Genomic DNA, 15,183 nt, shown 5'->3' on the forward strand with positions numbered 1-15,183 from the left:
CACTGACTGGGAATCCAACCATGACCTCCTGGTTCATAGGTTGACACCCAACCATTGAGCCACACCTGCCAGGTCGGGAGGATACCCCCTTTTTCATAGAGCTGATAAATATATTTTCCAAAAGTTTTTCATGTAATTAAAGTGTGTGGCTTCTGGATACTTCCAGTGTTCCTTTGTTTCATTTTTAGAGAAAGGGCTTTTATTAGCGAGTTGAGTAACAGTAGAGTTGGTTTGGTTGTATATTGGGATGTTAGTGTCTCTCAGATTGTCACTCAAGCTACACGTGTCACCTTGTTCTTTCATGTCACCTTGTTCTTGGAATGTCACTCACCTTCACTTAACCTTTCTGTCCTGGAATCCTTTTCTTTGAGAAAAGCTACTCATTTGTCCAGAAAGCCTTTGGTAACATTGTGCACCGACGTCTGTTGAAAGGAGATACAAGAATGTGTTCTTATGTGTAGAGTTATTTACAGAGAGGAAATGGAGAAGAGATTCAGGTTGGTGCAAAACCTGTGAGTGATGATCTCCCATTTCTGTTCATCCTTGCCCTGCATCCCTGTTTTCCAGAAAGATTAGTATATCCCTTGGCATCTGCAGGACAGATGAGGGAGATGGAGGACAGAGCGACATCTCCTGCAGAGGTCGCCGTGGTGTGAGCTCATGGATTGCTGCTGAGCTTCCGGTGTCCACAGTCCTTGAACTGCAGACTCAGACAAGCACATGTTATCATCCTCCCCCTTACATTTCATAAGCTTATTGAACATCTAAGACTTTTTAATGTTACTCAAATGTTAAGTGAAAATAAAAGATTCTGAAATAATTATGCAGAAGAGAAAGCAGCCTGTAGCAATAGCTAAGGTACAGACTGTGTGCTCGGTGCACGTTTTAAGGTCTTTCTCGATGCCTGCCTTGTATTGTTGAATATAATTCTTACATTGACACTATAGGTACATGCCATGATTATCCCCGTGTACAGACAGGAAACGAGCAAAGCAGAGATTAGGTCGCTTGCAAGAGTCGAGGTGACGGTGTGCCCTAGGTGGGCCTAGGTGCTTTCTCCCTGTCACTCAGACCCTTTCTCGTCAGGCTTCAGGTGGACCCCCTGGTTCTCAGCCTGTCTTCTGAGTGTAGCTTCCTCTGCTCCAGCTGAAGCTTAGCTCACCCTGCAGGCTTCTCCAGTGCGGCGCTGTTCTCGCCCACCTTCCTGGTAACACTGACAGGAGATGGGTCTGTGCTTCTCTCCTTGCTCGTGGCTGCTTTCAAACCGTTTGCTTTCCCTCCTTCCTAAAATTCTCGGCTTCAAACCTCTCATTGTTATATTCTACCAGCCACTATCCCTCCTTGTTTTACTAGCAGTCATCTAATAATCCCCATACTGCCCCTTTTCTTTTTTAAAAAAATATTGTTATTGATTTCAGAGAGGAAGGGAGAGGGGGAGAGAGAGAGAAACATCAGTGATGGGAGAGAATCATGGATCGGCTGTCCCCTGCTCGCCCCACACTGGGGATCAAGCCCACAACCCAGGCATGTGCCCTGACCAGGAATAGAATAGTGACCTCCTGGCTCATAGGTCGACGCTCAGCCAGCGAGCCTCAGCGGCCGGGCCCTTTTTATTTCTACACAGATAACCCTTCCACTGCCTCGCCCTTCTGGTCCTTGACCTCCTCTCTCCCAAGGATCTTGTCTTCCACCCTGTACTCCCGTGGTCACGCTCTGATATGACACATTTTCGTCGGTGATGCCCATCCTGTCACCTGACCTGCTGCCTTCTCAGCTCCTGCTCCAGCCCTGGCAAGTCATTGATCCGGCCTCCTTTTCACTCGTCCTCACTTCCTCTCGCCTCCCCTTACATTCTTTGATCAGTGAATGTCACCACACCTTGGCACCCAGCCCTGAAGAAGCACTTCTTGGAGGGAGGCAGGGACTGCCCTGGGAGCTGGAGAACATGGCTCCTAGTTTGGCCAGTACCTGAAGGATGCGTTCTAGTTGGGACAGTGTCTTAACACTCGCAGGGGGATGAGCTGGACCTGGCTGCTCTGGCGGGAGGGGAGGAGGTAAAATAACAGCGGAAGGACAGGTGGGGGTTGGGGCTCCTGATATGATTCAAAGACTTAAGCAAAGACTAGGCGTGTGAGGACGTGTGAGCTGTGTCATCCTGCAGGGGAGACGCCAGCTCGGCTGCTGCCACAGTAACGGAGCACGGAGCAGCGTGGGGCCGAGCGGCTACTGAGTGCCCCCTGGCCCAGCCCCGCTATATCCTCCCTGTGCGTGGCTCTAGTATTGCCACCCCCTCTGTCATTAAAGAGTCCAAGCCGAAACCGGTGTGGCTCAGTGGATGGAGCGTCGGCCTGCGGACTGGAGGGTCCCAGGTTCGGTTCCGGTCGGGGGCATGTACCTGGGTTGCAGGCACATCCCCAGTAGATGTGCAGGAGGCAGCTGATCGCTGTTTCTCTCTCATCGATGTTTCTAGCTCTCTATCCCTCTCCCTCTCTGTAAAATATCAATAAAATGTATTTTAAAAAAAAGAGTCCAAGGATCGGGGACATGGAGAAAAGTGGGCAAGGGGTGGGCGGACCCAGTTTCGGGACCCAGTGTGCGTGATGTCACAGGTGAGCTCTCCCCTCCTGAGGCCGCCTTCCCCGCAAGCACTGGGGTTGAGAAGCTGTGCCTTCCGAGTCCTAGCAGAGCAGCCTCTACATGGAGTGAACAGTTTATGAATCTCTAAAGGCAGCTTTCTATGTGAGCTATCTTGGAGTTTGACATGTTAGTCTGATTCTGTTAATTTAAAAACTTCATCCAAAAAAACCCCTGTTCATTTATTAAGTGTGTCCTGACGCTTCGAAGCATGCTACTTGGAGATGTGTGTGTTGGGCGTCATGTCACCGGTCGGAGGGAGCGTCTGACTGGTGCTGACGTAGCACAGTCGCTCACTCACTCTGCCCGATGGGTGCCTGTGCCAGCGCCCCTGCCTCTAAGGCTCACACATTGCAGTGTACGTAGATTCAGGGTGTCTTCTCTATAGCCTCTCACAGTGTTCAGTACTTTTTCCATTCATAGCTGTCTTGGGGTAAAATACTAAATATTGCTTAAAATAACTTAGAAACCAGTGTTATGGATTGTGTGTCTCCCTCAAAATCATATGTTGAGGCCCAACCTCAGTGTAATTGCATTTAGAGATATGGCCTTTAAAGAGGTTAATCAAGGTTAAATGAGGCCTTAACGATGAGGCCCTAGTCCAATAGGACAGGAGTCCTTATAAGAACGGGAAGAGCCCTAGCCCGTTTGGGTCAGTGGTTAGAGTGTCAGCCCACAGACTGAAGGATCCCGGGTTCAATTCCGATCAATGGCATGTACCAAGGTTGCAGGCTTGATCCCTGGCCCCGGGTTGGGGTGCATGCAGGAGGCAACCAGTCCATGTGTGTCTCTCACATTGATGTTTCTGTCTCTACTCCTTCCTTCCACTGTCTCTTAAAAAAAAAGGCAATGGAAAAATACCCTCAGGTGAGGATTAACAAAAAAAATAAGGAAGAAAAAGGAAAGAAGGAAGGAAGGAAGGAAGGAAGGAAGGAAGGAAGGAAGGAAGGAAGGAAGGAAGTAGGTCTTCACCAGGTCTTCAGCGTCTCAAGGCACTCGGTATAGTTCTTGAGGCTGCAGTAGGGGACCATACAGCCTCCCCCAGGGAACCTGTGCACTGAGAAAGCTTCCTGCTCTGTGAACCATAAGGGCAACAATCACATAGACACTTAGAGTGGATTTCTATGCAGAAAATGAGAACATTAATTTGGCATCAGGACCAGGAAATAGAGAGGCTGAGTGTAAACAGAGGAAGAGGGCAAAGGGCAGGGAGTTCAGAAGAAAGGGGAAAAATCAGAACCAGTTTTGAAAAATAAAGTCAATGTTTTTACACAAATGGAAACATTAATAATTTTATTTATTTTTTTAAAATATATTTTATTGATTTTTTTACAGAGAGGAAGGGAGAGAGATAGTTAGAAACATTGATGAGAGAGAAACATTGATCAATTGCCTCCTGCACACCCCCAACTGGGGATGTACCTGCAACCAAGGTACATGCCCTTGACCAGAATCGAACCCGGGACCCTTCAGTCCGCAGGCTGATGCTCTATCCACTGAGCCAAACCGGTTAGGGCAAAACATTAATAATTTTAATGAAAATAACTACTTTTGTCCAAATCATAGTATAATACCCATGTACCCATCCAGCTCCACAATGAAGGGCTTTTGAAAGTCATGAAGGAAGGAGTAGCGATTGGAGTAGATTGAATGAAGGTCAAATGGGAGAGTGTTGCTGAGGAAGACTTTGATGTGTTCATTGGATAAGAGGAGAAAGAGGGAGTCATGGTGAACTCCTAGTTTAGAAAGCGGGGCTGATAATGACCACATTAAGGATACAACCAGGAGGCCTTCAGTTTAACATGGTGTCTGGTCAGCAGCTCTCAGTGCAGCTTCCTCAGTCTCCCACCTAAATACCTGTGCCCAGGCCAAGAGTGGCAGCAGGGAGTCTAGGAACTCAGGAAGGTGTCGGCCTTAATCTGTAGGGCAGATCTGAGACAAATGCACCCTGACTTCTCGTGTGGAAACCAAGGGCTTGGAGAACAGTAATGGGTCATTATCTACACCCAGTTGTTCACTCTGGCTCAGCTACCCGAAGCCTGAGTCAGCAGGGGCTGGACAGCCCTCTGCAGAGCGTCACCCGATGCTGTTCTAGGGACCAGAATGGTGGTGTCCTCTTCTTTTCTTTGAATTACAACAAAGACAAGTGCTACAGGCAACTGGCACAAACACAGGTTACCTACACAGAAAATCAGGATGGTTTTAAATTTATCTAATATACCTAGAGCAGAGTGTGACACATAGGATTTCTTTTGTCTAAAGTTATTATTTTTTTTTTTTAATCCTCACCCAAGGGTACGTTTATTGAATTTAGAGAGAGAAACATCAATGGGTTACCTCCCATACGTGCCTCTACCGGAGGTCAAACCCACAACCTAGGTTTGTACCCTCACCCGGGGTCGCACCCGCAGCCTTTTTTGGTCTACTGAACGACGCTCCAACCAACTGAGCCGCTCTTATTTTTAAGTCATTTATGTGAGTTACTGTCATTGATTCTGTTCGTAATCACTCCATATCCAAATGTTCGTATTGCGTGTAGTGTACTTTGTGGTTTTCCACCCCTGTTTCATGCCTTACTTGCTTGTCCTCAACACCATAGGGTTCAATAGATGGGATACAGGCTGGGGCAGACATAGGCTTACAGTTGTGAGGATGCAAAACACAGAGTTTATTCTTGTATTATTATTTATTAATTATTGTATTGTTTTCCATACAAAGAACTGTAAACCTCCTTTACCCTACCCTGTATTTTATCATCTCTCTTCTGTGTGAATCTATCACTCCCTAGAGAGCTGGCTTTTCAAACCTAACAGCATACCTGGCATTAGTAGGTACTCAATACCTTCGTTAATTGAAAGAAGGGATTTAAAAAATCATGACAGCTTTAGCAAGCAGTGAGGAAAAGAAAATTGTATTCACTTCTTATTTTTCTAGTAAAAGCACACGTCTGTTTTATTCATTTTTCTCTCTTTTTCTCTCTCCAAATGTAGTTTGCGCTGAGGCCTACAACCCTGATGACGAAGAGGAGGATACAGAACCAAGGGTAAGATGCGCAACAAAGGGTATAAGTGGATTGTTTCCTTCCCGTACTTCTCTACACACCACATCTAATCATGCTGGTAATTAAATACAAATTAAAATCTTAACACAATGCCTTTTTTAAATCTAACTGGTTGAAAAATATTATGAAAAACTAGAGGCCCGGTGCATGGATTCATGCACTTGGGGGGGGAGGGGTCCTTCAGCCCGGCCTGCACCCTCTCACAGTCTGGGACCCCTCGGGGGATGTCGGTCTGCCAGCTTAGGCTCGATCCCTGAGCCCAATTCCTGCAGGGATCAGGCCTAAGCCTGCAGTCAGACATCCCTCTCTCCTGGGCTCTCGCAGTCCAGGACCCCTTACTCCTTACCACCCACCTGCAGCTGTGAGCCCGGCTTCTGGCTGAACGGTGCTTCCCCTGTGGGAGCGCACTGACTACCAGGGGGCAGCTCCTGCGTTGAGCGTCTGCCTCCTGGTGGTCAGTGTGCGTCATAGTGACCTGTCATTCCACCTTTCAGTGGATTTACATATTAGGATTTTATGATATAGGATTATATCTGGAAGGATATATTCCAAATATTAATAGTGGTTATGAGGACTATAATTAACTTTTGGGCACTTTTTAAAAAACTCAGGTTTTTAAATTCTACAGTTACCAAAAACAAATATGAAGCATCACTTTTAAAAGATGTTATAAATAAAAGAAACTTTGATCTTTCAAGTATGCCTTAAAATGAATAGCCTATGAAAGATTCCTTAAGTATTTTAATAATAAAATGCTACCACTGTGTGAGTATAATAGACATGTATACTTTAAAATATTTTTATTCTGGATATTGTAATATTCCTTTTAAGATTGAAATTGCCCTGGCCCACGTAGCTCAGTTGGTTAGAGCATCGTCCTATACACCAAGGTTGCGGGTTCGATCTCTGGTCAAGGCACATATAAGAATCAACCAATGAATGCATAAATACATGAAACAACAAATTGATGTTTCTTTCTCTCTTCTCTCTTACTTCCTCTAAAACCAATTTTTAAAAAAAGTAAATTGGCTTTTCACTAACGTTTAAAATATATATATTTATATTGATTCAGAGAGGAAGGGAGAGGGAGACAGAGATAGAAACAATGATGAGAGAGAATCATTGATCAGCTGCCTCCTACTCACCCCACACTGGGGATCAAGACCGCAACCCGAGTGTGTACCCTGACCAGGAATCAAACCATGACCTTCTGGTACACAGGTCGACACGCAACCACTGAGCCAAGCTGGCCGGGCTTCTTATTAACTCTAATATAACAAATTCAAAACGCTCAACACTTTTTTTTTTTAACCCTCACCCAAGGATATGTTTTTATTGATTTTTAGAGAGAGAGAAAGGGGGGGAGAGAGATAAACATCGATGTGAGAGAAACACAGGTAACCTAGGTGTATGCCCTGACTGAGAATTGAACCTGCAACCTTTTGGTGCACAGGACGATGCTCCCACCAACCCAGTCAGGACAAAATGCTTAACACTTTTGATATCTGTTATCTCCAGTTAGATTAAGTGATGTACCTTTCTTTTTAGGGTGGAGACAATACTTAGGAAGGAGCTTGACCGATCTCTCAATTATAACAGCAGTGCGAGCAATAATTACTTTTTAGTTCAGTCAGTATTTATTGGGTATAATAACGGTAATAGTTTTGAGCATCTACTACATGTCAGGTACTGATTTAAACACTGAATGATTAATTCATTTAATCTGTATGGCAACTCTAATTTTATAGATACCACCACCACTACTACTACTAATTATTGTTGTTACGATTATTTATTAGTGTTCGAACTCTAGCTTGTATAGCCATTGTTTACTTCTGTCTCTGCAGCGTAGATTTCAGCGAACGACTCAGACACAGTACGAGTCCTGTGCTCTGTCTCCTCGTAAACAGTCCTCTCACCTGCAGCCTCTTCAGCTCAGCTGCTGGCAGCACCGCCCTTCCAGTTGCTCAGGCCCAAACCCTGAGGGTCACTCCCTGCTCCTCGTGTTTTTCATGCCCACATTTTATTTTGCAGCACATCCAGGGGGCTCAGTGTTTAACGCCTCCTCACGATTCCCCTCTGCTCAGCACCGCTGTGCTCCACCTGGCCCTGACCACTGCCGCCTGGCACTGGGAGGACGGCCCGAGCTTCCTGCTCTCACTCCGTCACAGCCTTTTTCCTCAGTCACAGCCCTCACATTGCCCCCATGTCACTGGAGAAAAGTTCCTGTTCTGTGATTGGGCGTCACCCTCACCCAGCCCCCAAACCCGGTCTCTTGCTGTTCTTCCCCCGGCTCTGCATCAGTCACACCGTCTCCTGGTCACTCTCAGACATGCTGTGCACCTGCGTAAGGCCTGGTGTACCTGCTGTTCCCTTTGCTTGGGGTGCCCTTCCTGCCCAGACGGACAGCGTGACTCATCCCTCGGGCCGTCCTCACCTCCTTGAGAGCCTTACACAGATGTCACTGTCTCCCTGAGGCCACGTCTGGACACACTTTTATCACCTTTCCTGCCTTCTTTTTCTCCTTACCCTATCGCTCTTCAACATACTTTCATGTGTTGATTGAACACTAGAGGCCCAGTGCACGGATTCGTGCACTTGGGGGGAATCCCCCTTGGCCTGGCCTGGGCCCCCTCTGCAGGTGGACATCCTCCAAGGGGTCCTTAGCGCTGCTGCAGAGGCAGTAAAGGCTCCTGCCACCATTGCTGCACTCACCAGCCATGAGCCTGGCTTCTGGCTGAGCAGCACTCCTTTGGGAGCACACTGACCACCAGTGGGCAGCTCCTACATTGAGCATCTGCCCCCTGGTGGTCAGTGCACATCATAGTGACTGGTAGTTCTGCCGTTCAATCTATTTTCATATTAGGGTTTTATTATATAGGACTAGAGGCCCAGTGCATCGATTCGTGCACTGGTGAGGTCCCTCAGTGTAGCCTGTGGGGATTGGGCCAAAACCAGCAGTCCAACACCGCCTGTCGCTTCTGCTCATCCCAGCCCCACTGCGCCTGCCGCCACTTGGTAGGCTTGCCGCTTGGTGGGCTTGCTGCCACTCCGCTGCGGTCTCTGGGCTGCGCTTGCCAGCCATGAGCCCTGCGTCTGGCACCTGTCAGCTGAGCAGCACTCCTGCTGTGGAAGTGCACTGACCACCAGAGGGCAGCTCCTGCATTGAGCATCTGCCCCCTGGTGGTCAGTGCACATCATAGCGACCCATCAAACTGGTTGTTGGGTTGACCGGGTGTAACAGTCACTTCGGCTTTTATATATATAGATAGACTAGAGGCCCGGTGCACAAAAATTTGTGCACTCGGGAGGGTCCCTCAGCCCAGCCTGTGCCCTCTCGCAGTCTGGGACCCCTCAGGGAATGACCACTGCTGGCTTAGGTCCGCTTCCCAGGGGTATTGGGCCTAAGCTGGCAGTCAGACATCCCTCTAGCAGCCTGGGAGCCCTCGGGGGATGTCCACTTGCCAGCGGGGAGCAGGCCTGGCTGCAGTTGGACATCCTTAGCACTGCTGAGGAGGCGGGAGAGGCTCCCACCACCACTGCTGTACTGGCAGCCGTCAGCCTGGCTTGTGGCTGAGCAGAGCTCCCCCTGTGGGAGCACACTGACCACCAGGGGGAAGCTCCTGCATTGAGCGTCTGCCCCCTGATGGTCAGTGTGTTTCATAGTGACCAGTGATTCCCAGTCACTCTGCTGTTAGGATCAATTTGCATATTACCCTTTTATTATATAGGATAGAAGCCTGGTGCATGGGTGGAGGCCAGCTGGTTTGCCCTGAAGGGTATCCTGGATCAGGGTGGGGGTCCTGCTGGGGTGCCTGGCCAGCCTGGGTGAGGGGCTGAGGGCTGTTTTCACACAGCCCCCAGGCACCCAAGCTCCCAGTGGAGGCTGGCTGGAAGCAGGTATCTGGGATTTATTTAGCTTCTATAATTGAAACTTTGTTGCCTTTTGCGGAGGCCACAGCCGGGAAGCTTGGCTTCCTCCATCGCTGGGGCAACCAAGCCTCCTTCTTGCTCCAGCTCCGTGGCTGCTGGCCGCCGTCTTGGTTGGGGTACCTTGCATATAGTCACTCTGATTGGCTGGTGGGCGTGGCTTGGGCATAGCGAAGGTACGGTCAATTAGCGTCTTTGTCTTTTATTAGTGTAGATGAGAGCAGATGTTTTTGTCTGTGTGTTCACTGCTGTGTCTCCAGAGGTAAGACAATGCCTGGCATCTAGTAGTTGCCTAACATTTGTTGAATGAACAAATCTGTAACCGTCTGCCTTACCAGTGGGGCCTCACGGTCACAACCTGAGGATTTGTTGTTATTGATCCTGGGCGGAGCTGACTGGCTGGCACTACACAGCCTGTGGGTGGCTCCAGCGGGTGTTCTTCACCCATCACACCCTTCACAGGGCACTGCTTGGTATTTGTGTGGAATTAAAGTTACAGTAAACATGCCCGTCATACTCCCGCTTTTTAGAAGAGAGAATATACCAATTTTTTTTTTATTTTTTTTTTATTGATTTTTTACAGAGAGGAAGGGAGAGAGATAGAGAGTTAGAAACATCGATGAGAGAGAATCATCGATCAGCTGCCTCCTGCACATCTCCTACTGGGGATATGCCCGCAACCCAGGTACATGCCCCCGACCGGAATCAAACCTGGGACCTCTCAGTCCGCAGGCCGACGCTCTATCCACTGAGCCAAACCGGTTTCAGCGAGAATATACCAATTTTTAAGTAAAGTGAGACTTTAAAGCGGAGCTTAACATCTCCTTGGCTTTATTTGTATTGGCAGGTGATTCATCCTAAAAGCGATGAGCAGAGATGCAGACTTCAGGAAGCTTGCAAAGATATTCTCCTTTTCAGAAATCTTGACCAGGTAACATTGATTTTAAAATGTTTTTGTCTTTTAGCTTTTTCCTGTTTATCACTTAACTAGTTTTCAGTGTCTTAGCTGCAGCCATGTGAGGCATAACCTTGAGATGCGCCTCGCTTCCACATGTCTGTGCTGTGGTGACCACCGTAACCACGGGAGCCTTTCAGATGGCTTTGAGGATTTCTCAGGATGGCTTTGACACTCTCCAGGGCGGTTCCCTTGGAGGCGTGCAGTTTGGTCGTGTGAGAAGGAAATGCTCAGGTTCGCGTGGCCTTGGCTTAGTTTGAAGGTCCCGACTCACCTTCCGGGGTAATTTCTTCAAAGATCCCAGAGTGGCGTTCTCTTCATCAGCATCAGCGACCCCACAGGAGTGTCGACTGCTTCTCAGACTTAGGGGGGCCCTCCTGGGGTTACTTCTCACTGAGACCTCGGGCCGGGGCCACACAGAGTGTGAGGATCTTCAGGGCCCGAGCGTAGGGATCTCTGTGTGGGCTTCTCTTCCCTGCCTTGTGGCGACAGAGAGCAGGACCGCCTCTTGAAGACAGAGAGCCTTCCATTTTCCTGTATCTTCTCTACTTTGAGGGCCACATGAATGGCTGAGATGCTCGGCCCACTGGGGAACCCCCGCGTATGAAGACACAGGGAGGATGGGATTAGAATTCTGAACCACCCAGCTCCTGCAAATAAGTCTTCTGAAGACACTCCCACAGTCCTCCCTGGGAATGAGGAGTCACTCAGCCCTGGGGAAGCACTCTGTTTGCTAGCTGTGTGGTCACCGCAAGCCTTCCTTGTTAGCATCTGTCAGCTTGTACAGTATCAGCACACATGCAGCCGTGGGACTAGAGATGCCTTTTTGGTGATACTCAGTTATTTTAGGTAGCATGGCATGGTCACACTGACAGACAGTAAATCACACGAAATTATTCAGCAATAAAGTTATTTCCTGGCCAGGGGTTCAGTCCACATGCCTCCAAAGAGAACGTCTTTCTTTGAGTCGAAGCTGGTATTCTTTAGTGCCCCCAGCAGTCACTGATCTCCCTGTCTGACAGGCCCGACTCCGACCAAGGCTTTGTTAGAATTTAACAGCATTGTTTTGTGCTTATACTTATTGGTACAGTTACCTTCTGGTTATGGCAGGTAATATTGGTAGCTAAGTAGTTATATGTGTTGTAAAGAAATGATTGAAGCAGTATTAGCTGTCTGGTAGTAGATCTCATTTATTGAGTTCCTGTTATGTAGTACTTTCCTTAGATTTTTTTTTCCTCTAGGCATAAAAAATTGATAAGCTAGGAACAATTAAGCCACTTTATACATATGAAAAAATTGAGGCTCAGAGAGGTGAAGTGATGCGCTTGGCCAGTCAGAGCAGCTCCAAAAGTAACTTCTTCTAACGCCATGCCAGCCCCTTAGATCTGATGATCCTGTTAAATTAGCACCTATAAGAAGGTGACGTCATATGACTTTACACATAACATAGTGGAGCCATCAAGGCCAGCAACAGTCCTGTGGGTGTAGCTGGGAGAGTGGGGCACCACGATTTAGATGCCTGTTTTTGCTTACATTAACACTTAGCAAGTGCACTGTGTACATGGAGGGACAAAGCTGAATGGTCACAGGAGGGCACTCGTTTCAAACCGCCCTTCAGCTTCCGCTTGAAGAGGGGAATGGTCTGATTTGGGGGCTTCACTCTGTAATCACAAGCTGAATAAGCATCGTCACCACCCCCCCACCCCAGCAAATGTAACAGCTGTCTTTTCTCCCGCGCGCACCTGCAGGAGCAGCTCTCTGAAATCCTCGATGCCATGTTTGAAAAGATAGTGAAAGCTGATGAGCATGTTATTGACCAAGGAGATGACGGAGACAACTTCTATGTCATAGAACGGTAAGCGATGGGCTTTGCAGTGGTACGGCTGACCTACTGACTGAGGACAATGCTGCCCCCTGTGCTTGTTCCGCTCAGAGCGGACGGAGGCAGAACTAGCTCCCCAAGCGTGCCCACCTCTGTCCACAGCCTCCCTCCCTCTCCTGCTGCCCGGAGTCCTCAGTGCATCCAGCTTGGGTGGCCACTGTGTACAGTAGAAAGTCTCCTTTACAGTAAGGCAAGATGTGCTTCTTTATTTTATTTATTTATTATTATTATTTTTAACCCTCACCCAAGGATAATTTTCCATTGATTTTTAGAGAGTGGAAGAGAGGGAAAGACAGACAGAAACCTCTATGTGAGAGAAACACATCAATTGGTTGCCTCCTGTACGAGTTCCAACTAGGGCCCAAGCCAGGGAGGAGCCTGCAACCAAGGTACGTGCCCTTGACTGGAATTGACCCGGGGCCCTTTGGTCCGCAGGCCGATGCTCTACCCACTGAGCCAAACCGGCGAGGGCGGCAGGATGTGCTTTTTAAACATTTTATTTGCCAGTGTTCAAGGGAATTGGTTTCCTGAAGAATAGCTGTGATTCTGTGTTATCATCTGTATCTTTCAATCCCAAATTGTGAGCCCCATCTTCAATAAGGGACATGCAGGGGCAGCCGATCGATATTTCTCATCCATGTTTCTATCTCTATCCCTCTCCCTTCCATCCCTCTCTAAAAAGCAATAAAGGAAAACAAACTTTAAAAAAGAGTGAAGGTCATGTTTTAAAAAAAAAAAGAAAAAAGCCCTAACTGGTTTGGCTCAGTGGATAGAGCGTCGGCCTGCGGACTCAAGGGTTCCAGGTTCAATTCCGGTCAAGGGCATATACCTTGGTTGCAGGCACATACCCGGTAGGGAGTGTGCAGGAGGAGGTTGATCGATGTCATCGATGTTTCTAACTCTCTATCCCTCTCCCTTCCTCTCTGTAAGAAATCAATAAAATATATTAAAAAAAAAAAAAAAAAGGTTTCTTACTCACATAATGAAGCTTTTTAGGGAGAGCAAGGCAAGCCCCCAGGAAGTCCAAAAATGACTCGGAGAAGTGACGGCTTGGAATTTCATGGGGTTAGAAGGTGGGGCTGGGGGAGGGCACTCTTCGGTGGGGCTGGCACTGGCGATGTTTGCATTTGCCAGAGGAGGGAGCACAAGGCTTTCTTCTCAGACCTCCCAGCTGCCAGGGAGAGGAGGAAGGCAGTCGGTAGGGCAGGGCTTGAGAAGGAGACAGGCCAACATCGGAGTGGAGTTGACTGTCACATTCACCTATGCATGCTGTTTTGTTGGGTCACACATTGTTGTGTGGCCTGATTTTAAGTAGTTTGCCGGGGGATGCAGTAGTGTTCTATGTCATCATTTATATTGACCATATAATGTGAACATAGACATGTATTTGAGCTATCCCCGATTGTTAGCAGATTAAATTGTAATTTTTGCTGTCAAAATATTACCTGGTGAGCATCCCTATAATTAAATATTTTTCAGTGTCTTTGATTATATTCTTTAGAATTCTCTCTAGAAATGGAATTGCTATGCCAATAGGTCTCTTTAAGCAATTTGCTATATGTTGTTCATTATCTTGCAGAAAATTTGAAACATTTACATTCGCCTCAGTGGTATATTGAGAGAGTATATTTGGTATATTTCTCCAAATGCTTGTCATTTCTGAATATTTTATTTAGCAATTATTATCAATCAACAGAGAAATTGTATTTGTGGGGTTTTTTTTTACTTTAATCAGTTCTACATCCTAGTTTTCAACAGACTGAAACACAACCCATGCAATCATTTCAGTACCTGCAGGAAAAGCATTTGACAAAATTCAACACCTTTTCTTTCTTTTTCTTTTTTTAATATATATTTTATTGATTTTTTTACAGAGAGGAAGGGAGAAGGATAGAGAGTTAGAAACATTGACCAGCTGCCTCCTGCAAACCCCCCACTGGGTATGTGTGCCTGCAACCAAGGTACATGCCCTTGACCGGAATTGAACCTGGGACCCTTGAGTCCGCAGGCCAATGCTCTATCCACTGAGCCAAACCGGTTAGGGCTCAACACCTTTTCTTGATCAAAAACTCTCCACAGCCCAACTGGCATAGCTCAGTGGTTGAGCATCGACCTATGGACCAGGAGGTCACAGTTCGATTCCCGGTCGGGGCACAGGCCCGGGTTGTGGGCTCGATCCTCAGTGTGGGGCGTGCAGAAGGCAGCCAATCAATAATTCTCTCTCATCGCTGATGTTTCTATCTCTTTCTCCCTCTCTCTTCTCTGAAATCAATAAAAATATATTTTTAAAGATCTATATATTTAAAAAAATCTCCACAACTAGGAACAGAAAGGACTTTTCTCCAACCTGATTAAAGGCATTTTTAAAAACCTATAACTAACATCATGCTTAAAGGTGAAAGATTGAGTATTTTACCTTTAAACAAAAGAACAAAACAAGGATGTCTGCTCTCATCACTTCTCTTTCATATTGTGTGTAGGTCCTAGCCCAGCCGTGGGCAAACTACGGCCCGCGGGCCGGATCCGGCCCGTCTGAAATGAATAAAACTAAAAAAAAAAAAGACCGTACCCTTTTATGTAATGATGTTTACTTTGAATTTATATTAGTTCACACAAACACTCCATCCGTGCTTTTGTTCTGGCCCTCCGGTCCAGTTTAAGAACCCCTTGTGGCCCTCGAGTAAAAAGTTTGCCCACCCCTGTCCTAGCCAGTGCAATAAG

At 47.3% G+C, this 15,183-nt stretch overlaps 1 protein-coding gene across 1 annotated transcript in view; it reads left to right on the forward strand.

The window, feature by feature from the left end:
• PRKAR2A (protein kinase cAMP-dependent type II regulatory subunit alpha) overlaps window positions 1–15,183 on the forward strand; it is a 45,878-nt gene that overhangs the window by 19,063 nt on the left and 11,632 nt on the right. Inside the window, exons 3-5 of the mRNA XM_036333626.1 lie at window positions 5,625–5,677; window positions 10,473–10,556; window positions 12,329–12,435. Of these exons, the coding sequence (XP_036189519.1) occupies window positions 5,625–5,677; window positions 10,473–10,556; window positions 12,329–12,435 (244 nt within the window). The remainder of the gene's footprint in view (window positions 1–5,624; window positions 5,678–10,472; window positions 10,557–12,328; window positions 12,436–15,183) is intronic.

This window comes from Myotis myotis, unplaced genomic scaffold (assembly GCF_014108235.1).
Source record: "Myotis myotis isolate mMyoMyo1 unplaced genomic scaffold, mMyoMyo1.p scaffold_m19_p_13, whole genome shotgun sequence".
Taxonomy (NCBI): Eukaryota; Metazoa; Chordata; class Mammalia; order Chiroptera; family Vespertilionidae; genus Myotis; species Myotis myotis.